The sequence below is a fragment of the Pygoscelis adeliae genome, unplaced genomic scaffold (genome assembly GCF_000699105.1).
Source record: "Pygoscelis adeliae isolate BGI_AS28 unplaced genomic scaffold, ASM69910v1 Scaffold410, whole genome shotgun sequence".
NCBI classification, from domain to species: Eukaryota; Metazoa; Chordata; class Aves; order Sphenisciformes; family Spheniscidae; genus Pygoscelis; species Pygoscelis adeliae.
In genome coordinates this window covers 2,611,688-2,634,102 of record NW_008823913.1, presented here as the reverse complement: position 1 = coordinate 2,634,102, position 22,415 = coordinate 2,611,688, and the positions used below count along the sequence as shown (strand labels likewise).

General features: G+C 36.7%; 1 protein-coding gene across 1 annotated transcript in view; it reads right to left on the bottom strand.

Annotated features, from left to right (window-relative positions):
* Positions 1-4,537: 4,537 nt before the first annotated feature.
* Positions 4,538-22,415, bottom strand: part of TXNRD2 (thioredoxin reductase 2) — a 40,154-nt gene continuing 22,276 nt past the window's right edge. The window contains exons 12-17 of the mRNA XM_009318728.1: positions 19,274-19,410; positions 13,790-13,885; positions 13,464-13,556; positions 11,917-11,988; positions 9,978-10,075; positions 4,538-7,707 (exon numbers count right to left, since the gene is read on the bottom strand). Of these exons, the coding sequence (XP_009317003.1) occupies positions 7,584-7,707; positions 9,978-10,075; positions 11,917-11,988; positions 13,464-13,556; positions 13,790-13,885; positions 19,274-19,410 (620 nt within the window). The 3' untranslated portion in view covers positions 4,538-7,583. The remainder of the gene's footprint in view (positions 7,708-9,977; positions 10,076-11,916; positions 11,989-13,463; positions 13,557-13,789; positions 13,886-19,273; positions 19,411-22,415) is intronic.

Sequence of the window (22,415 nt, the reverse complement as noted above, 5' to 3'; positions counted from 1 at the left end):
TAAACACTCACAAATGGTTGGTCTCTTATTCTTCAGTGGGGACTGTACCACAGCTAAGGACAGGACTTATTTAGAACTGCCGCCTCTGGAGCTATGGCATTTCCAGATTTGGAAAGTACAAGGGAGTTAAAGAAAGACGCAAGCAAAAAATCCTGAAATCCTCTTACGAATACATTGGACTCGTACCCCATCCAAACGGAATTCACTTATTAACACTTAAACGGGTCTAAAAGTAACTAAGTAAAATAGAATGAGCATCTTGCAAAAAAGCAGAACAAGAAAAATTCGAGGAGCAAGGAAGAATACAATTAAATCCCTAATTAAGGACAAGAACCAAAGTCCTGACCTGAAACTTCAAGGTATCCTGGATATATGAATGAACAAGGCCAGAAATCAATGCAAGCAAAGTCTGAAGTGTCAAGAGAATTCTCCTTATTTTTCCTGTGTTTGAAATATGTCTAAGAAATAAACTCAATGAGAATTAAAGAGGCAAAAATCAAAAGCGCTCTCATGATTTAATTAGATCCCAGTCTGGTGTAAATTAAATGAGTAAAAAAAAAAAAAAATCCTTTGACAATCTGAGAGCCATTTCTTAAGTCTCCAAAGCAGCCTGTATTCTTTAAATTGCTTCCTGTTATATGGTTAATAATCTCTGCTTTCTACATTACAGGAATCTTTCATCTAAGCTAGCCAAACTGAACAGTGCTATCAGAGTATGAACACCCTGCTGCCCAAACTACTGTGCCTAACAACATCTTCCCAATTATTCAGGAGTCTCTTGCCAGCAGAATATTAGTTGCCTCCATTTCTCTACGGAAAATGCCTGGGTTTCCTGATGTTTTCAGCTGTGTTTGTACAACTTGCCTTTGTGTGAAGTTGAAAATTAATGCACTTCCTCTTGATCCTTTGAGAGAGACAAAAAGGAAGATTATCAAGATTAAATAAAAATGCCAAAGCTCAATCCTTTGTCCATGTTGAACAAAGGTGTTTAAATAAAGATTGCTGTGTATCACTAATTGCGTTACAAACTAAGGCGTCATGCACGACAGCTCAACCTCCAGCATAAAGCTAAAAGCTGCTACGTAACATGTTGCTCTGACACAGTGTGAATAGAATATTGGTTGGCTGCATTACAGTTCATTCACACATTAGTAAGAGATAAAAATAAAACAAGCTTTCAATTCTGACTGTTTTGTTAGGAGTACGCAATGGAATAATATAGCTGGGCTTTGTCTCACAGGGAGCCTGCAAAGAAGAGAACATTTATTTATTTTCTTCATTTTTGTTTAAAGCCGAAAAGCTGTCTTTTTTCACTGTTTTCTTTCCCTTGGTATTTTATTTTACTGGAGTTACACAATATTCTAAAAGGCAAAGACTGAACAGGTATTTATAGTCCTTTTGTTTTAGATTTGTTTGAGTTATGTTACCACCTAGCTAATTCTAACTCCTCACACAGCATTGGGAAAAAGAAGTCTCCTCGTGAAAGACTTAAGAAGAGGGATTTTGCTGTTCGGTTTTATGCCAAAACAAGGAAGAACAAGCCTGATTCCCATGTTGCTTTAAGGTAAAGGGAAGAAGGACAGAAAAAACCCAACAGTCTTTCTGGTCTTCATACGATCTGAAGGAAAACGGGGGAGGAGGCACAGATAGGGTGAGTATCTTTACAGTTCATCTTTCATGGAGTATAAAGGGTTTCCTTAAATTATTGTGTTAGTATATTGGACATACTCTACCACAAACTGCTGAGACTTTTACCTGGAAAAATTTCCCCCCGCCCCCTCCTTGGAGGTGCTGGTTCTGACAGGCTGCAACTCCCAATACCTCTACCTAGCTAACAATGCAAAGCACCTTGTTCAAACAAGACTGGTCTCCATTTCACACTACCCCCCAGGGAATATCTACTTTTCTCTTCATACTATATCTTTCTGACTGATGCAATCAGATTCTGGAAACCTGCCTTATTAGTTTATATTCCAGCTTCTTAGGGATGATGTTAATTTTCCATTGTAGGACCAGAAGATTTTAGATGTGCTAGATCTTGTCTATCAGAAACAACAACAACAAAAAAGGCACGCGCAGTACCATGCTTAGAATGGACTTCAGTGAACAGCACTCCTTGTAAAGAAAGTCTAGGGTTTACAAAAAAAGACACTCTCCTAACTCCAACAGTGCTTGAAACGAGGTACTTTACAGTTACATGATGAATAAATAAATATGCATTTTCTTACTTATTCACGTGAGACATTCTGCTTAGTTTCTGCAGCAGTTCCCCATCCCAGTTGTTGTCTTCCTAGAACAGTGGTTTAGTACTAAGCCTTCATACTGCGATGGCCAAAGAGTGCCATTGTATCCACTGAAGATTAGATCATTTTCTTTTGTTTCCCACAGCAAATGGGATCCCATTCATGTCCCAAACAGAACGTCAGTAGTTGGAATGGTGTTTTCTTAAGGTGCATATAAGATTAAAGACTAAAATCAGATGCAGTGTTGCCAAAGCCTTTGTAATACCATGTTTTTCATGGCAAGATGATTGACAAGAATTGCAGTAAGGTGCTGAAGGGGATATTTCACCTGGCCCATCAAAACTCAATGTAGAGGATTAGAACTAAGAAGAGCTGACAATATTGACTTTGAGTGCCACAACGGAAACATAATTAGCTCTTTGACATGTAGTGGACAGAAACACTCCATTTTTTAAAAATCAGTTAGAGTAATTACACCATATCTGTTGCATGCTGCCCTGGAAAAAAAAAGGTCTGCTCTGCTGTTTCCTCTTCTCCCAGTAAAATTCACGTTTGGCACTAGAATAAATGCATGCAAACCCAGCCTTTCTGCTGGAAGAACATCAGGAAAACTTTGTGCACAAAACTGAAAAACCTCTCTTAAAAGAGAGCACACGGATCTGAAAGAATGAAAAAGTCAATGAATTTTATACAAGTTTACTTATTGCAAAACAAACTGTCTGCACTATGCTTATTAAAGGCATATTTCATTGCCTAATCATGGATGTCTATTGTACCTTTTATGTTTTGAATCATAATTGCAGTCTGTTCCCCAACTGTAATAATGAAAGACATTTTGGCATATGCTTATATTGATTCCCCTTTAACAAAGCACTTAAGACACATACTTGCATCCCACTGAAATTAATGGCTAACATTAACTTTGAGTACATGGATTTCACTGGGATTTAGACAAATGGCAATTTATACGGGCACAAAATTGCCTACTTTGTTGGATAGGCATGAGCCTCTGAAGAGAAGCCTTCAAACTCAAAAGTCTGTACAATGTGCAACTGTTTTTGTTAGAAATACATTGCAATATGGCATCTATGTTTTTATCAGAATAACTGTGCTAGCAAAAAAAGTGTATCTGCTGTACTGAGATATCTTTTCCAGCTCCTGGTCTGGAATAATCTAAACTGTAGAAACGTTTTCCAGTAGGTGTAACGACATACAGTGCATGCATAGATGGCAAAAGGCAAAACTTAATTGTACACAATACCTTAGCATTGGGAACAAGCTATCATTAGGTGTAATATAAATAATGCAGTATATTCAATTCCTAATTTATAAAGATTATTGTCTATATGCTTGTCTGTTATTCTTGTTTGCTTCAGGATTAAGTGGTATACGAAAATAAGGAGAAAAAACCATGAAGAATTATGCTTGCCTTATTGCCTTTTTTAGCCACTGTTCCTAACTATCCTAATTAGTTAGAACCTGCAATGATATATTCCAGGAAATTAAAACAGATTAAAAATGCAGAAGTAAAAATGCCTTTAAATACAATAAAGTTAATGTTCCTTCTCAGCATCAAATCCAGGGCATATACTGATGTAATATTAAACTAGCCTGTTTCAGAAGCTGACTTAATGGGAACTTCTCATCAAAATAAGTGGATTTAAAGAAATAGAAGAAAATTGAGATAAAGTTGAATAATGTAGTCCCTTTCTTTTCTGACAGGGAAGTTTCTCAGAGTTTTTAAATATATTTTGCTAGTAATTTCCTAATTAATTTTCCAACATTTTTACCTAGCAGTACCCATAGCTACTAATTGGCTTTGCTGCAATGCATTTTTTCACTACATGTTCTAGTTTAAAACCTAAAGTGAATAGCTAATGTAGAATAGTTTAGCCCTGTATAATACTCTGACTGCACTGTATTTCAAGGGAGTTTCCTCTTGATGAGTCTTCAAGAAGCACGTCAACACACATGGACTGTGAAAATACCTGTTAGACCTCATTAGCTGGAATAAACAGGAGAGTATTTGAAACCATACTTACCAAGTCTAGAGGTTGTCTTAATTTAAATTTAAAATAAGAAGGTCATCCAGCCTGGAATAATCTCCATGGCTATTCAGTTTACACATAAGAGACAGAGAGATATCAACATTTCCTTATGAAAAGGTCTGAGTCTGTCTACTTCTTCGTTTCCTTAACACATACCTCAACCAAGAGAAACAGCATTAAGACCAAAAAAGAAATCTTTTGTAAGCAGAAGTCATATGTACAAAATTAAACAAATAAAATCAAACATTTACTAGAAAAAAAAATTTATTAATTCATTAATTCACAACACAATAAATATTGGGATCATACATATGAGGGACCCAGAAATGCTCAGACTTGTTTGCACCATGGTGTGGTTTGACAAACAAGCCCTCATCAGCTGGCATCCTGAGAAGCCTGACTACATTTTTTTTTTTTTTTTACATTTTCACATATAATCAGTTATTTGCCGCGTATATCAGTCATTTCAATTGACATTAGTCAGGCTTTTAAAAACAATTCTTAAGGACCATCCCTGGCAAATCCTTCAGGAAAAAAAGCACAATCACAGTACTTGTCATTATTCTGTCTTGCTGTTGATTCTGACATTAGGGTTGTATAGGTGTGAATGTACATTTAGTTTTACTTCAGGGGCGCAACAACATTTTCCACTAAATGAGGAACAGAACTAGGCTGCTGTTCAAGATACAGGATCAATTTTCATGCAGTCCACTCAGCAATTCTAAAACCAAGAGAGTTCTATTACTTCTGAGAACAATGACACGCCTTAGTTTCACACCCCATATACACCGAGGACACGTTTCCTTGAGATCTCTTTACTTGTCCTAAATTGTTGTTTTGAACTTTATGATGAATGAAATTAACTCATCTTTCCATTGATTTGTCTGTAGGGGCAGACAACTCAGTCTGCTGGATGCATTGGTAGGACAGAGAAGAGAAGCAACTTTCACATGGCTAAACACCAGTGTTTTCATTTAGGAGTACAAAAGGAACTGTAATAGGTAATCACTAGGAAAAAAAAAATCTTGCATGCATACACATTATAGTTTAGTCAGAGGTGGGATGTTTCTCACTGCAAAATCTCTGTAGACCGAGATGCTCACTATCTCAGTGTTTTGAAATACTAAGTAAAACATTTTAAAAACCCCTAATTTACTATGAACTTTTTTTTGTAAACAGCTGGGAAAATCTAGTAGGGTTTTTGGCTGTATCATACTCCTAAGACCGGTATTAAAGGAAACACGAACTTCCGAATGTGCAGGTATGCACACATTTATATACAGATATAAAGTTTTCATAATTTCTTCTAAAGGCAGTTGCAATATTCAGGCAGTGTTTCAACTACACTTCCACTCAAAGTATTTCTTTTCAACTACAAGCTTATGGATGACTTCATAGATGAAAAATGGCATCAGCAGATCTGATAGGGAATGTCACTTGCAGTCAAACTGTATCACTCCTTCCTCTTTTACAGACCAGAAATATGGACCAAAAATCAGGAAACTTTGTAAAGAAAGCATTAAGATTTCTTCTGTTGTTCTTTAAGTCAGAACTCCATTTGAAAATGGAGTATTCTAGTATCAATGAGAGTGTGATAAATGCTATTACATCATATTTTAGATGGAAGGTCTGATCACTTTTTTTCTAATAGTTTCTCTGACAGGTACAATTCTCATGGTAAAAAAGATTTCACACCTGAAATAAACCAACCATTTGTCTGTGTTGCATGCTGTAGCAGCGAAATAGCAGGCAAAGAAAAAATAGCAAAGATATACATGATCATCAGACTATTCTTCCAAACTGTGCAACAAGCAGAAGGACAGCTATGAAAATATCAAATTCCACACACAAAAACACTGATATAAATTAACTGCAAAAAGGATACAGTTTGTTTCACCTCAAGCTGATCTCTTCTTTTCCTACATGCACTATTCTACTGTAAAGGGTGCAAGAAATGATGTGACTATGCATATCAAAATGTTGGCAACCGCAACTTGGATTGAAATCCAGTGCAGTTTGTTTTGTGTTGGCCTTTGTCAGGCTACCTATTTAACAGGGTTCTGCAAAAGAAGCTTCACTATCAGATTTCTGTTTCTTTATTGCCACAAATTAGCCACCATCTCCCCCTTCTGGATAGCAGGAAAACAAGCCAAAATTTGCAACAGATTAATGCCTTCTTACTCTGGCCAATACGCCAAAAATAAAAGTTTGCAGATAATTATTTTCTATCTTTGTTCTGAGCAGGACCGTTTCTTTTCTAGATCACTGTTTAATATAGTTCCCCTCAGTAACATGTTTTATTAGAGCCAGACCTAAATCCATTCAGGTGTAGTATCCAGCTCATCAGTGAGAAAATCTTAAAAACAAACCAAAAAAATATATCACTGTGTCAGCCAGATTTCCGCATTCTATAAAACAGAAAATGCTGCATGAGTTTGATTATTAGTGGTTTTGATTCTATTTGTCAGCATTGCTTAGTATATGGTGTTCAAGCAGTAATTTGTGAGATGTGTCAATTTAATTCGAACTGAACTGAATTAGAAATTTCAAGAGAAGGCAGAGAAGTCACCATAAAATTCAACTCTTTCTTTACCACCTGTAAGCTCATTCATTTCCAGCCATCACCATAACGTTATGACCAGCCTGCCACTGATTAATCCATTAGGATTCATCCAGTAGAAGCACAGCTTCAGCGATAAGTGATTTTCTATTAAATTCCTGTACATATTACATTCTAAAGAAAAAACCCAAAGATGACTGCTTACCCATTGTTACACACTCTGGGAACTTGTTTCTACTCGTGTTCAAGATTAGGATCCGTAATGAGCTATCCAAGTACTTAGGAGAAAGTATCATCACCAAAATTCTAAGGGAGGCCCTGTCCAATTCCTAGCATCTGTATGAACATCATGTGAGACACTTCTGTTGACAGTCAGTCATGCCAACAGAGAAACTCAAATGACAACTGTTTAATTTGTAGATGGCCTCAGATGTCACTGGCTTCAGTTGTATTTACATGTATAAAACCGTGATTATTCCCTAGCTCCCAGCAAAAGAAGAGTTATAGGCACTTTGAAAGAGAGATTTGTTACAGCAGGACTGCATTGGTTTTAGAACTGTGATGGTGCAAGGACAATTTCTTTGTCTGGCTGTGAGAAAAAGCTGTCTACAGGGAGAATGAGAAAGATTCCTGGAACTTGAACAATTAAAGCTGTTTCAACTCTAAGTGCCCCTTTTCTTTACAAATATATTTTGTGCTTTTTTTCCTTCTTTCCAGGGATGGTATTTAACCTCAGCAGCCTGTAACTGTTGCATCCAAGCCAGAATCCTTTGTGATGTGCAGCTTGGTAATTTCTTCAGCACAGGTAGGGTGAATGCCAATTGTCTTCATTAGTTGAGGATATGTAGCACCACATCTACCAAAAAAAAAAAAAAAAAAAGACCCACAAAGTCAAACACTCTTCACCTGAAGCTGCTAGAATGTCCTAAAACATCAGAGTAATTCTGCTCTTGTCCATTTTATCAGGTAGAGGAGTTGCATTATTCTTTAAACAATGCTGTCTATTATTTCTCAGGCACTTACATAACAACATTTAAACGCCCAGCTTCACAACACTGTTAGGTAGGGAAGAATTGTCATAAGAGTTGAGACAGAGAGAATTAAGCAATTTCCCCCAAGTCACAACTTAGCCTATGGCAAAAACATATGACAAAACTGCAGCCTTCAGCTTTTCTTGTACATACATGTGTGTTTCACTAACTCTGACTCCAGATGGAAAAACACACACATACACAAAGAGGAAGAAAATCTTAACTAGGACTGCTGGCAAGAATCTGCTGAAGGAAGTAATACTAGAATATTCTTCCATGATCTTAGAGATCTGGTGCTTACACTGAAATTATCAATGTTATAAGCAGGAGGAAAAAGTGTCTCATTTGAAAAAACAAAACAAAACAAAAAAACACCAAGAAACCCTTGAGCTAAAATCCCACTTGCTTAATTCCTTTACTTGTCCAATAACATTCTTAGACTTGACGACTTTCCTTTGAGCTGCTATTCCAGGCAGGTCACGCTGTGAGAATAGCTGAAATGGCCCTAAATTTAAGAATTGTTCCAAGCTTTCTATGGAATAGTGTTCTCTCTCTCTCTACAAAATACAGGGAAGAGAGCCATAGATGTCTTCTGGTGTCCCCACATACACCCAAAAAAGCACCAGGAAGCAAAAAATTGTTGCTGAGCACAGATGTTACTGGAATGCTAAGTGGGGAGGGAAAATGGAAAATCGTCCTTTGGAGAGGCTGAAGTAAGACTTGATATTTGACAAAGGAGAACAGCAGCTCTTTCAGCGGGTGTTCCACATCGAAAACTCTGGATTTGTGAAATACAATAGAAACCAATACAAGAATCTGACCTGCTGAAAACCTCTTACTGTGGCTAAAGTTTTAATTTCCCCCAGGCAAGGCAGAAAAACGCTCCAGTTTCATGCGCTTCCTTTTCACTGGTTATTTTGGATAAAACTTCAAAACAATGACATCCTAAAAAATGTAGTTCTAGAATCTATACCACTGGCAATTAATGGACTACAAACACATGTTGAAAATGTGTACTGAGGGTACACTGCAATCAGTGATTTCCAAGATATTCCTCATATGATACTTGCGGTCCTGCCTTCTTAATCCTTTCTGCTTTTCATTTACGCTAGTCACTCACAACTGTAAGACTAAAACTGCAATAGAATGGTGATGATATTTAGGAAAATGAACTAACACCACCACGACTGGGGGGATTTCTTGTGTCCCAGCCTACTTTCTTCAAAGAGGAGTTAAAAACTATAATTTAGTAAGGTAAATATACGAATCAACATTTCTGAAGATGTGAATCAGCAATAAGAAGGGAAATAAAAAAACAAATAAGAAATAATTGTAGCACACAAGAGGCATAGGAAGAATTCTCCATTTAACCAGAGAGGACCCAGAACCATTCCTTACTCCTTCAAAGGGAGGACTTCTATATTAATATTTGAGCAAAATCTTAAACAAGATCAGATCACAAAGGTTCACCTACTTGGGTAAGTTTGTTATTGCAATTATCAGATAGCTCCAGACAAAAGTAGCTCCCCTCTCCCATCATCCTACAGAGGTTTTTTTCTTACCTTATCGTATTATGGTTAGCTTATACCCCAGAAATATAAAAATTCATGCAAGCCCTTGCTGAGCTCTTGAGGAGCAATGGCTGTGTGCATTTAAAGATGAGATTAGGAAAGGAAATGCTTGGCAGGTGTAAAGAAAGGTTTTTATGAAAAGCATAAATATCCTTTTAAAGAAGCGACTTGCAAAACTATATGGTGATTTCCTATCCTGTGCATAGAATGCGAAAGAAGCTACTCTGAGAAAACTAACATTAGTAAGTTAATGCACAATTTTATTTTTTGCTTTAACTATATCAAGCCAACAATATATTTTCCTCAGTTGTTCCTTAACTATATCCAGTATTACAGTAACTAAATCCAGTACATCTTAATGAAGAACTGCAGTATTTTTAGTGAAAATATGTGCAATACTACATAAAAGTAACAAAAAGCATGGATTCTTTATAGTGTTGCCAAAACTAGGCAGCTATCTTTTATAATCTTACAATAACTTAAAAAGCAGGCTTTAGAAGCTAGGGACATTCTTTTGTACTTACTTGATTCCAAGAGCAAATCCTTGAATAACTTCGCCTGCATTTGGTCCAATGAAATGAAGGCCAAGTATTCGTTGGTCTCTCTCTCGTAAGCACACCATCTGAAAACAATACATTACATAGAGATCTTTTCTTAGAACATTTAAAGATAAGGCATGAAGTTGAATTAAATGAAACTGAAGTGGCCCGAGATCCTAGTTCAGCTGTTTATTCCCAGTGTGCCAAGAACTTACACACTTGCTTAAGTCTTACTCACTTCAATAGGTCTTATGCTTGTCCTTAAGCACTTTCCTGAATTGAAGCTTTAGTAGTGTATTTCTTTCAGATTTCAGGGAGCCACTGACAATGATAATTTGTGGTAAACTGAATACTTTGTTGTTTGTCATTTGTATAAAATCCTCAAAATACCTTCTGAAGCCTAGTAACCAGACTAGTGTTATTTTGACACTGAAAGCCACTTTAGCAATTCTCCAAGCCTGTGCAGTTATTCTCAGCAGCTAATCAGCTGTATTTCCAAAGATGACCACTACCAATTATAGGATATTTTGTGCCTTTGTGATTCAGTCAGTAAACACTTACACCAGCATGTTTGGTGAGATACATTTACCACATCAGCCACATAACCTAAAAAGGAGTCAAGCCTTGGAAGCAGCAAAAGATGAAGGTGAGTTAATAAGTATCTGGGAGGGCCTGAGTCACTGCACACTTAACTTTTATTAGAGAACTTAATGAAAACTTTTTAGTTCCTTTAAGGACATCATCTTTATAATTATGAAAAGAAAGTCAGTCTCTCCCTGTGTCCTCCCATCAAGCATTAAATCATCACTAATCTAAAAGGTTCTGCTATTCAGTAAAGGCTTGGATTCTTTCATTAGGAATCCCAGGAACAGCAGCAATCCTGATGTGGTACTTTAAATATTGAGGAGTTTTAAAGAAAAACCTCTCTTGCAATAGAGTTTGAAACTCTCAAGTTTAATGTTTGTTCATGTGTTTTGGGAGTTTAGTAAGGACTATATTCAATACCATCCAACAACTATTATGCTATTACTACTTCACCTCAAATATTTACTTTCATTGACATAATTTAAAAGGAATAGCTAAAAAGAAGTAGCATCACCTTAGTTGCACTGATGCTTGGGACAGTTAAGGCAAGCTACTAAGGCACTTACACAAATCAGACGTGACAAAATATAGTTAGAAAAACTGGTTGCAACTATTGACAATGGATATTCCTTACATAACACAACAATAACAACATAATAATTTGTGATGGACCTACAGAAGTTACTACATTTATTCAAAAAAGATTGTTCCCTGATATTGAGGAGAAAAGAAAGAAAAAGAAAACTATGATATATTCTACCAACACTACACTTCACCTTATCTAAGATTCTCTACTATGGGCAAGTGCATCAAAAACCTTTTCAACACTGAAGCAACTGGATTGCTCTAGGAGAAGACGTGTTTCAAGTCCAACACTTTGGTCTAAACCAGGAGGTTTTTGTTTTCATGAGTAAGACTGAACAGTTACTCTAGTTTCCTAAGCCTTATGCTTAATGTTTTTGAAGGTAGCATACTTTCCCCAAGAGGAGGCAACTCAAATATTACATATAACTAGTTAAGAACTTTGCTGGGGGGAAGCAGAGATTAATCTCTACAAAATTTGGAATATTTCTCAGGATCTTAAGAGCAGTTCAAAGATGGTATCAATCAGCAGAATGTCAGCTCTGAAAAATGCTAATATCTGTAAAGCAATTTCAAGATGCAATGGGATATGTAATGAATATTAAACATTTGAAGTTACACTAGAGAAACAGGCTGTCACCAAGAAAATATCTCATCCATCTTGAGAAGTTTTTTTGCCAAACAGTCCTCCTTAAAGCTGGCTGTACCATATCTCTTGTTTTAAGTTAAAAGCAAGTTAAAAGCTCACAACACTCACTTTCATATAGCATTGAGCTGCATCTCTTTCAGCCACTGTAAACTCTAAAGGTTTATAATATGCATGATAAACCTGGTAGGGAAAACAATAACATTTTGTGTTAGAGAGTACTATTATGTCAAAAATTGCTATTTAGTATTATAAGGACTACTATTACTACATATTTATAATGTTGTAGAAAAAATTGATTTATTTATAACCTGTTCATTATATTAAAGAAAAATATGGAAAGCACAGTAAGTTTAACACAAACCTTTCTTAGAGAACCATTAGATTAAAAACAAAACTGAAAAAAAATCACATATAATCATGTTACTCAAACCAGTGCCCCAAATTAAAAATGTTAGTTTTGTTCCTTTAAGCTTCTCCCAAAAGTTTAATACCTTGTTTACTGAACATAATGAAATCCAAGCAGCTTTCCGTATCTATAATAATGTATACCACAAGACAACCCAAACTGTAATTTTTGCATTCTGAATAGTAAATGCTTAATTTTTCATTAATGATTTTGCCTGGGGCTCCAAGCTAAATCCATCAGCTGAACTTGCTCTCCAATACATACATAACATCAGCATCTTATGACACACACACATCAATTGTCTGCCTTAATCAGATGAGAACAATTGTTTTACAGTAATTTATATTTAGTAATATATATTTTAAAATATAATTTATACAGTAATTTATGGTTTAGTGGGCATGGTGTTGTTGGGTTGACGGTTGGACTCGATGATCTTAGAGGTCTCTTCCAACCTTAATGATTCTATGATTCTATATCATTCTATATGGCACTAGCATCCAGAAACCCAGATAGGAGTTCTGGGACAGGCTTTTGAAGCATAAACTATATTTCAGAATCATAAAAGACAAAACTAATAACTGACTGGACATGAAGTATTGTGTTTTGTATTTCCATAGCTTACCGAGTCATATGCTGACAGTTTTTTTGATGAGTGAATAACACTCACATATCTTTTGCGAATAATACAACATATCTTTTCAAGGGTGACTTGTTTGAATCTTGTCTTATTATATAGTGATTGTGAATTTCTTCATCATGAGTACCTTAATCTCATTCCTCATATTAGAGGGCTGGGGTGAATATATGCCATAACAGATTTCCTCCTAAATATGCAATGCCCAGGCATATTATATCAAGACATTTTAACCACAAAGACACTTAGCAGCTTGTGTGAATATTTCTGGGGACATCCCAAAAATTTAGACTAAAGAACATGACCAGCAATTCTGACAATTAAAAGGAACGTAACTGTTATTTAATGATGCTGCACAATATAACTTACTAAAATGGCAGCTAGTTTAAAGCTGTCACACCCTATCAATAATTTTAAGCCCACTAGGTAACAGTTTCCATTGTGACCTCCTGCAATACTTTTAAAGTCCTGAGCTCTTCTGAAGACACCAACTCCCTAACTGCAAACACAGTATTTTGGGGACCAAAAATTTTGTCTGATACAACAGTGAAACTTCTGTGTTTTCATAGTGCAACTCTGACACCAACTATAAAATTAAAAGTGTTTTCATACCTCAATATTATCTGATCCATAACACTGCACAGCTGCTTCTTCTGACAATCCAACACAACCATATTCCAAGGGAGTGAAAACTGTAGTAGGTACCTGCTTGCGAGGAAACAGAAAGTGTTACTGTTGAACCATATAAAGCAGCTGCACGGCGGATACAGGGGAGACTTTTGCATGACTGAGAAGTGTAGCTCTCTCACACACATCTAGTTTGGCTACTGTCAAAGCTGGATTCCAGATGACAAAATGCAATTCCTTTAAAAATTCTTAAGAACAAAAAAAAGCGTAAGATTTGTTTTTTATGATTGAAAAAAGAAATAACAACTCACATTGTCATAGTCCATCAATTCTGAAGACTGGCCAAAAAGACGCTGAGCCAGCAGTTTTCCTGCAGCTATTGCTGTGGGTGTTAATTCAGGACGGCCCTAAGAAGAGAGCACAAAGCTTTGTTTTAACTAAAAGAGAAGTAGCATCCAAGGATTTCTCCTGGGACAATGGTCAGAGGAAGGCCAAATCTTTGGAATTCCAGCCTAGTAGCCAGGGCTCCAAATAGGAAGGCAGTAATAATTTCTGTCCAAACATGCTTTTAACGCTCTGAGTTTAATATCTGTCTTAATGAGGGGGAACAAATACCATGAATGTGTCAAAAACTTGTGTCTTATCATGTCACCTCTTGAAAAGCAGAGAATATTCACATGCTAACCATTTACTTCCCCCTTTCTTTCCATAGTAAGTCATAAAGAAATTTTTCAGATGATCTTTTTAAAGCAGGGAAAGCCAAGTATAAAGCAACAGTGGTTTTATAACATCAGACCTTTCAAAAAAAGTTGCCTGTCACATTTTTACAGAACACAGGCACAAAACTTAGCTATTTGTAGACACTATTACTGACTTCCTATGTTGGTCCTGGATCAGAGAAGTGGAACACTATTTTGCTAGCACTGCAACCTATAGGTTGAGTGGGTCCTAGTCTCAGGCTCTGGTATTAGAGAGGGGCTTGAAAAGGATTGCTATTGGCAAATGCTAACTTCCTGCAAGTGAGAAATGGAATGATAGCAGGATATGACCAGGACATGCTCCAGTTCAAGCCATGAGTCCTGGCTACTTTTTATATTCAAACAGGGCTATGCAGTGTGCCAGAACCCTAATTTTGAGTGCTGGCACAATATCACCGGAGCATCAGAACTCCAGTGCTAGTTTTAAGGAAGCTAGAAATTTTTGCAAATTGAAGTAAGGCATTTTCAAAGGAATTTTTTGAAGTCTGAGGAAGAACAGTCCATGTAAGTTAATAAGATCTAACAAACTTCATAAAACTAGTAAAAAACATTATTTAAGAGTTCATCCAAGACATATCATCAAGATGCTTGTCTGAGATGAGGAAAGAGGTCACAAATCTAGAAGGAATGATGTGGGTCTCCAAGTTATCAAGCCGTAACTGAAAAACACCTTTGCGGGACAACATGGAATGCTTTACAAAACGTGAAGTTTTGATTTATACAGGTCCTATCTAAATACAACACTTGTCACACTCCTGCAAAGCCCCACTCGGAGGTAGTCATCCAGTAAGCCCTCAAAAACAGTCTTCAGCAGAAAATAAAATAAGGATTCCCCACCAGACACATTCAAGTTTTTCAAACTTTTTTTCATTATCCTAAAGTTTTTTAGCATTTACTGGAATCCATTCCTCTTTCCCAGCTTATCTTTTCTGTATGTTGCTAGATAGATTCTATACATGGTATTAGCTACCATTTACTTTAGTATACATACCATATCAATTATCTGCATATTAATATGTATTTATGGTTTTATCTGTACTAATAACCACTTAAGTTAAAACTTCCATTGCAAAAAACCAAACTGAAACAACATTATGTCTAACCTGATAACAGAAACTACAATTCTAATTGTGAATGAAGACTAACCTGTTTTTCCCCACAGCTCATGACAAGTCACAAAACTGCAAGTCTATCCCTTTTTCCCCCTGAAGATCCATCAAGTCATGGTTTTTCAAATCCAGCATTTTGACTTTCAAGTCTGTAAATGTCATTTACCAGATGAAAATTGCCATTTGTTTTTTCTTATACACATTTGCCTGAAACATGGCTGCCAATCATTTCTGTAGCAGGAAATACAGATGTTGTTTTGGCATTCCAGAAATGAATAGAAGATTGGAACGAGAGATAAAATTGTGAAAGCACTGCCATGCATTCCATAAAACCCAACTAATTACTAAAACATCCATGCAGATAAAGCCCAATTTCTCATAAACAATGACTTAAAGACCTTCCTTAGTAAATATTTGAAATGAACATTCACTTTGCAGTCATGTGTAGAACTACTCTGCTGATTATTATGGATACGAATTGTTCATAAGAATCCTCCAATGTATTATACATTTAAACGAGATGGCTCCTAAGAGAGTTTAAAAAGCTTTGAAGTAATGTGTATTTGTTCTAACGCAACTCTTTCTGGTCTTATTTCTATTCAGAGCAACATACTGTACATTCCACCTTCTCTACACATCTTTGTTATAACACCCTTTGAAATATGACAGATGTATAGCGGCATGACCATATGATAAACCTCCTTCTGAGAGAACTTCTTTATAGTGTGTGCCATACTTTTCAACAAGAATACTGCTGGAGGAAGAATTTTAACACAGAGAGTTTATATCAGCACTGAAAAAAATTTCAAACTAAAATTCCAGCTTGATCTTCCTCATCCTGATTACAGAAGATGAAAATGCCTAAATGCAATTTCACCTGTCGTTGAAAATAATATTTTGCCAAAGCTTGAAAAACTTTTTTTTAAGGTGGACAAACTGACTGACCTCTGGAAGGGTTTTTTTCCCCTTTTCTCCAAATGAATAGCTTGGATAACATTAGGATTCCATTTGCCATACATGGGTGCAACAACACACCCATGCACACATAGTTTCCTATTTGTGCCAGCTGGGTATGACTCCCAAATGAAAAAAGTCATCCTGAGCGTATCAGGAAACTCGCCTTTCTCCTCTCTCACTCCCCTTCCAGCCAGAGCACTGAATTAAAACAAAATAAGGTAGTTCTTGCTATTTGGTAGCAATTTAGTGTCTAGTCAGTGTGGCGTGGTAAAGGAGGGAGGAGGAGGGCTTGAGAACAACTTGCGAAGGTATGAGCAATAGCACTTTATGGTAGCAAAGAGCCTCTGACAGGGAGAGAGCAGAGCAAAGAGAAATCCTGAGCAGGAACACTGGAGAAAAAAAATCCTATTCTTATAAGCAGTGTTAGGGATCATTGATGCTCATTCACAGGAAACAAGATTCTCCTTCCTGTGCTCTTTTAGTAGGTCTCACCCAGAAAGTATCACACACCAAGCTCTACAGCTTTGTGGTTCTTAGCAGGATGCACTTGATTCTTCTGTGTGTATTCTTTGAGATGTGCACCAACACAGAACTTACTTTCACTGCTGGTTCCCTTGTCAATGAAATTTATTATCTAAATTAATTCTGCTTTAAAAAAGAGACAAAATTAATTTAAGCATTCAAATAAAATAAACTTTATTGCTTAGCAAGTGGAATTACATGGCTCACATTGTACTGGAGTCAGATAAGATAATGGCAATAACTCCTTCTATCTTTAAACTCTAGAAATGCATGAGTACTATACTGTGATTTCTTTAATTCCCTATATCGAGCCCTTATGCAGCTAAAAGCTTAAGAGAATATTTCTACAGAGCACTGATTTAACTCTTCAGTTTTTCCCCAGTTGTACACTGGACATAGTATAAAACTGTGTTGCTGTTTTTAAACACATTTAGAAGTGCCTATTGAACAACTCACGTTCAAAAATCTGCACTAATAAGGACAAAAGCAGGAAAAGGAAATCCAAGTTTTAACAACAAAATGAAAATGACAAATAAATGAAGACGTGATTTTTCAGATCCAGAGTAGGAAAGAAGAGAGCATCCTGCCTCCAACTTCATATTTCTTATTTAACTAAATCCTCAAAGGGCAGAAGACAAAAAGCACCCAAAAGGAAATGACTTGCCCAAAATAACACTGCAGATTGGCAGCAAAATGAGCAACAGAATCTAAGGCCCTGCCAGCATTGCCTCTAACAACTGCTTCTTGGATGAAATTAAAAAGAAAAGTTTGGAAAGCAGGAGGCCCAACGAAGGCATATATCTGGGACAAGCAGGTGTAGGAGAAATTGTGAGTCATTGTGTAGGTGTGGTCATTGTGAGCAGAAAGAGGAGTTCAGGAAACATCCCAGAGCAAGAAGTGACAAATACAGAGGGAACCTGTATGTGAAGTGAGAGGAAAGGAGAGGAACTGTACATAATCCCAAAGCTCTGAGTGACTGGACAGGACAGAGAAGCTGTGGAGAGTAAGGAAAAAAAAAAAAGGAGAAATAGCTGAGCAGGAAAGAGTTTTAACAGTTTAAAAGGAAATGGCAAGTCATTCGCATGAAGATGGAGACAGACAGGAAGAAACACATGTCTACATAGAGGGGAAGAGGTCAGGAATGGTCAGCAGATTTATGATATTTAAGTGTCTCTGGCAGTTCCAGAGTCCAGTCGGAAATTTGCAGGGCTATTCCCAAGACATTATGTAACCTGTTACATCTCTTCAAAAACTCAGAGCACCTGTACAGTTTATAAATTTGAGAGACCTTTAAAAGATTTTAAACATGGCAGAAGAGAAATCTTTTAAAGGTCTCTCAAATTATACTATATATGGTGTTTGGATATTGCTACAGTATTTAGATTTACCAGACTTTTAAAACAGATGCCTTCACTATATCAAAAATAATCTTGATAGGAAGGCATGTGCTCAATTCCATTAAGTTCAACAACAGGTAAGAGAATTCTGTATCTTGCAATGCCCAGGCTCTATATTCTACATATTGCCCAAATTTTTCTGGAACAGCAGGCAGCTGATAAAAACATCCTCCTGTAACTGTACAGTTTAGAATTCAAACAAACATTATTTTTATGAAGACAACATATTTGAAGATGCCCAACTTACAGTAGATGCTCTGAGTTCTTCTGTAAACTGAAAATTGAGGGATTGAAAGTATTCGAGTGCACTTTGATCCAGACAAGACATTCTTGTCATACATAACTGTAAATAATCAATAGCACTAGATTAAGGCCACAGAATTCTGGTTTTGCATCTATAATAAGGAAATTATTTTGCTTAAGTTATAATGTCCCCTCTTTTAAAAAAAAACAAAAACCACACCTCATGTTTACTTGGCATAATCATTCACAAATCATGAACAGAAGTCAAATGCATTTAGTATTTGCAGCAATTACTTTTTCTTATTCCAGAGGAAGATACTTTTGTCAGAAGTATTTTGTGTCAGGGAGCAGAAATGCTGTCTTGTGACTAGTCTCAATTAAACCCCAAAATACTAAAAATGGAATTACAGAACTTGTCACAGTCATTCCCAGTATATGTATTCAACTCCAGAAGGTAAGAACTGCTTTCACTCAGCATTCACAGGCAGTATGAAGTCATATGTCTGAAGTGATAAAAACATTATTAGAAAGATAATTGAAGTGATAAAGACATTATTATTAGCCTCTGACCAATGATGCGTTCCCTGATAAACATCAGTAATAATCTCTAATGCTGAGATACTTCACAAGATCCATGTGAAAGAAATTACTGACCCAGGTGGCTGGCATAAACACTACAGCTCTGCAAAATGAAAAAGAGCAAAACACTAAGATATATGCTAGAGCATGACGACATCTGGGGACTAGTTATTAGTCAGGAACAAAGTTGGCTTCCTGTTATTGTAAAATAGTTTATGTAGACTCAGTACCTCTGTTATGTCTCCAACTGCATAAATGTGAGGAACAGAAGTAGCTTCACTGGCATCAACAATGATCTTTCCAGTTTCAGAATTAGTTTTCACGCCAACTGTCTCCAAATTGAGAGTTTCAGTGTCAGGGGCTCGGCCTTAAGGAAAAAAAAGAAATTAAAGTAAAAACTATTGGAAAACTTCAGCAGTATTAATCTAAAAAGCTGGCATCCTCCACAGTAGACTTCCAAGAACTTTGTGCTGTTTGATAGTCCAAGTAGAAACATGACAAAACTTATCTCATACTGAAAAAGCTGTAAGGGTGGAAAGTATAGATATGAATTTCTTTGTGAGGAGCTCTATTACTATTGCCTTTGCTCAGACTATTTCAGAGAAAGTTATCCTTTAAAAATGTTCAGGACAACATCCACTGCAAAAAGTGCAAAACCCACTTGGTTTAATATTTATTGCACATTCTAAATTCAGTTTCCTAATGTAGCATGAATATACATGTAATAACTAAGCAACTTCTACACTGAAAATTTCCAATAAATGTTAACCGAATGGCACTCAATACTAACAAACAGCCTGTTGTGCACACTTGTGGATAAAAATTATTAAAAATGCTGTTCAATGTTAAACATTCCTGAAGTCCTCTTTTCTTGTTATCTGATGGACTTATCTTAAAGCTTTTTTACTTCCTTCAGCTTGGATGAAAAAGTTTACCAACTTTGCTCTCAAGTCCTTAATGCTGAGTTATTTAGCTCAAACTCTGTATTTGAGCTATTTCTGTAGAGTTTAGAAACACTATTCGTAGGGTTTAGAAACACTATTTTAAATGAATTTAAAAAAGAGGCAAATTCTACCAAGCCTAGATTTTATTACAGCTTCCTCTTCCAATGATTTTAAACTATCTCATCTTTAAAAAAAATATTTTTGTAGTGTTTTCTGCATAGTTACCACTTAGACCACTGAAGTCTTGATAACATTACACTGAGCTTTCTATAGAGTATCTAACAAAGTAATTCCTGACCCAGAAATTGGAATCTTAAATCCTATCCAATTTTTCAAATGTATTTGAAGGTTAATAAGGATAGTGAAATTATCAGGTACTCTCAAAATTTGTAGGGACACACAGGATCACATAGAAAAGATTACCTGAATATATCCAAATGAAGGAAATTTTCTAACATTGCATCCGTTTTTAGAGGCTATAAATGAATACGGATATATCTACATCTACATACGAGTGAGTCATGATTTTGTGTTTGATATTAATACAGAGCTATAGCAAAGCAAAACAAAAAGAGAAATGTGTTTTCATTATAAAAACAAGCTCTTTGATGTTAATGTAGGAAATTATTAAACAAAAGGAAAACCTGGCTTGTCAATACAGACCTAATTATATGTAAACATATGATTCACTGCTTTATACATCTGCCATACAGCCAGGCCCCCCAAACAATGTCACATCTGAATGCCTCTGTAAAGACTTCTGTGTATTAATTTCATCTGGTGAAACCAACACTTCCTCTGGGAGTACTGACTGAAGCTGTCGGCACTTGGCTATCTGTCTGTCTTCCCTTCTGTTGTCCCCATGGGACGTTGATCTGCTGTTCCTTCTCTGCCCCCTGCTCCCCAGTCCTGATGCTATCAGGCAACAAAAATAATAAACCTCCAGGACCTTATCTTGGCTCGGATGTGAAACAACTTCCTACCGTTGTATTTCTTTGTGTATTGAGAGTAAAGCCTGGATATTCTGCAAATGGACAACTAATGGGGTTTTCTAGTTTCCCCTTTTTCCTGCCAGGCAGAGCCAAGAGAAAGCTTAGCACGCAATGGCAGGCACTGAAAGAGGAAAAAAAGAAAACCTGTCAATAGAGTCATTTAAAGACCTGTGACAACAACAGCGGAGTTTATCAAATCTGCAGGATAACACTTAACCTTTCCATTCCAGTCTATTTTAATGTGTACAGCTTGGTATTAATAGCTAAGAGTTACAAAAAATGTGTTGCTACTCATAGTGAAATTTCTTTCTCAACTTTACTGCCTAAATATTATTTCTGAAAGCAAAACCAAAACTTTAAAAAACTGAAATGAAGCTTTATTGGCCTTTAGCCCCATGCTGGTTCACCTCCATAAGCCAGAATTACACTTACTGATCTTACTTCACCTCAAATTCAGTAGCTTAGGTTCATGATTATCCAATGCATCTTGGTAAGTTTTAATGTCAAATTCAGGAAATTCTGTATTTCTCAACATTGACTTACCTGTATTATAGAATCAGTTCTCACCATTTCTCAGTAGTATTGGACCAGATGGACGTTTGTTTCAGACTCCTAACTCCTAAGTTTTTTACATTTACAGCTTCAAGAAAGCATGAGTTTACAGCTTATTTCTAAGATCCAGAGGGCAATACAAAACTATACCAAATCCTACCAGGCACACAACACAGAGATGCCCCCCCCCGCCTCCCCCTAAAGCCAGCACATGTGCTTTCATTTTGAAGATGTCCACTGCCCTGAAACTGCCACAGAACAAGGAGTGTATGATTGTATAACACACAAGACTAGATTTAGCTTTTATTCAAAACAGCAAGATATTATGCCAGACATCTAGAAGAAAGGTGCCAATTCAAATCTGACCCCTAAAAAGGTTACCTGCCTCCTGCTCTTCTAATACCACATCATAATCTCATCTCTAATAGACCCATACAATAACCACATAGCTGTGAAAACCACACAGATCCCTGCTTTCAGGGCCTGCCCCCACTGGCTTTTAAAGTTAAAAGAAAAAACAGCTTTTGATCTGTTTTTGTAAAATCTAACAACATGGTTTCCTAAGGGGGCTGCCAGCCAGCTTAGCTACAGAGAGTGACAAGAGACTGGTTAAAGCACCCATCTCGGATACGTGCTAGGATGGTGTACTGGTTTTGGCTGGGGTAGAGTTGATTTTCTTCACAGTAGCTAGCATGGGGCTGTGTTTTGGATTTGTGCTGGAAACAGTGTTGATAACACAGGGATGTTTTTGTTATTGCTGAGCAGTGCTGACACAGAGTCAAGGCCTTTTCTGCTCCTCACCCCACCCCGCCAGCAGGCAGGCTGGGGGTGCACAAGAAGTTGGGAAGGGGACAGGGCCGGGACGGTTGACCCCACCTGCCCCA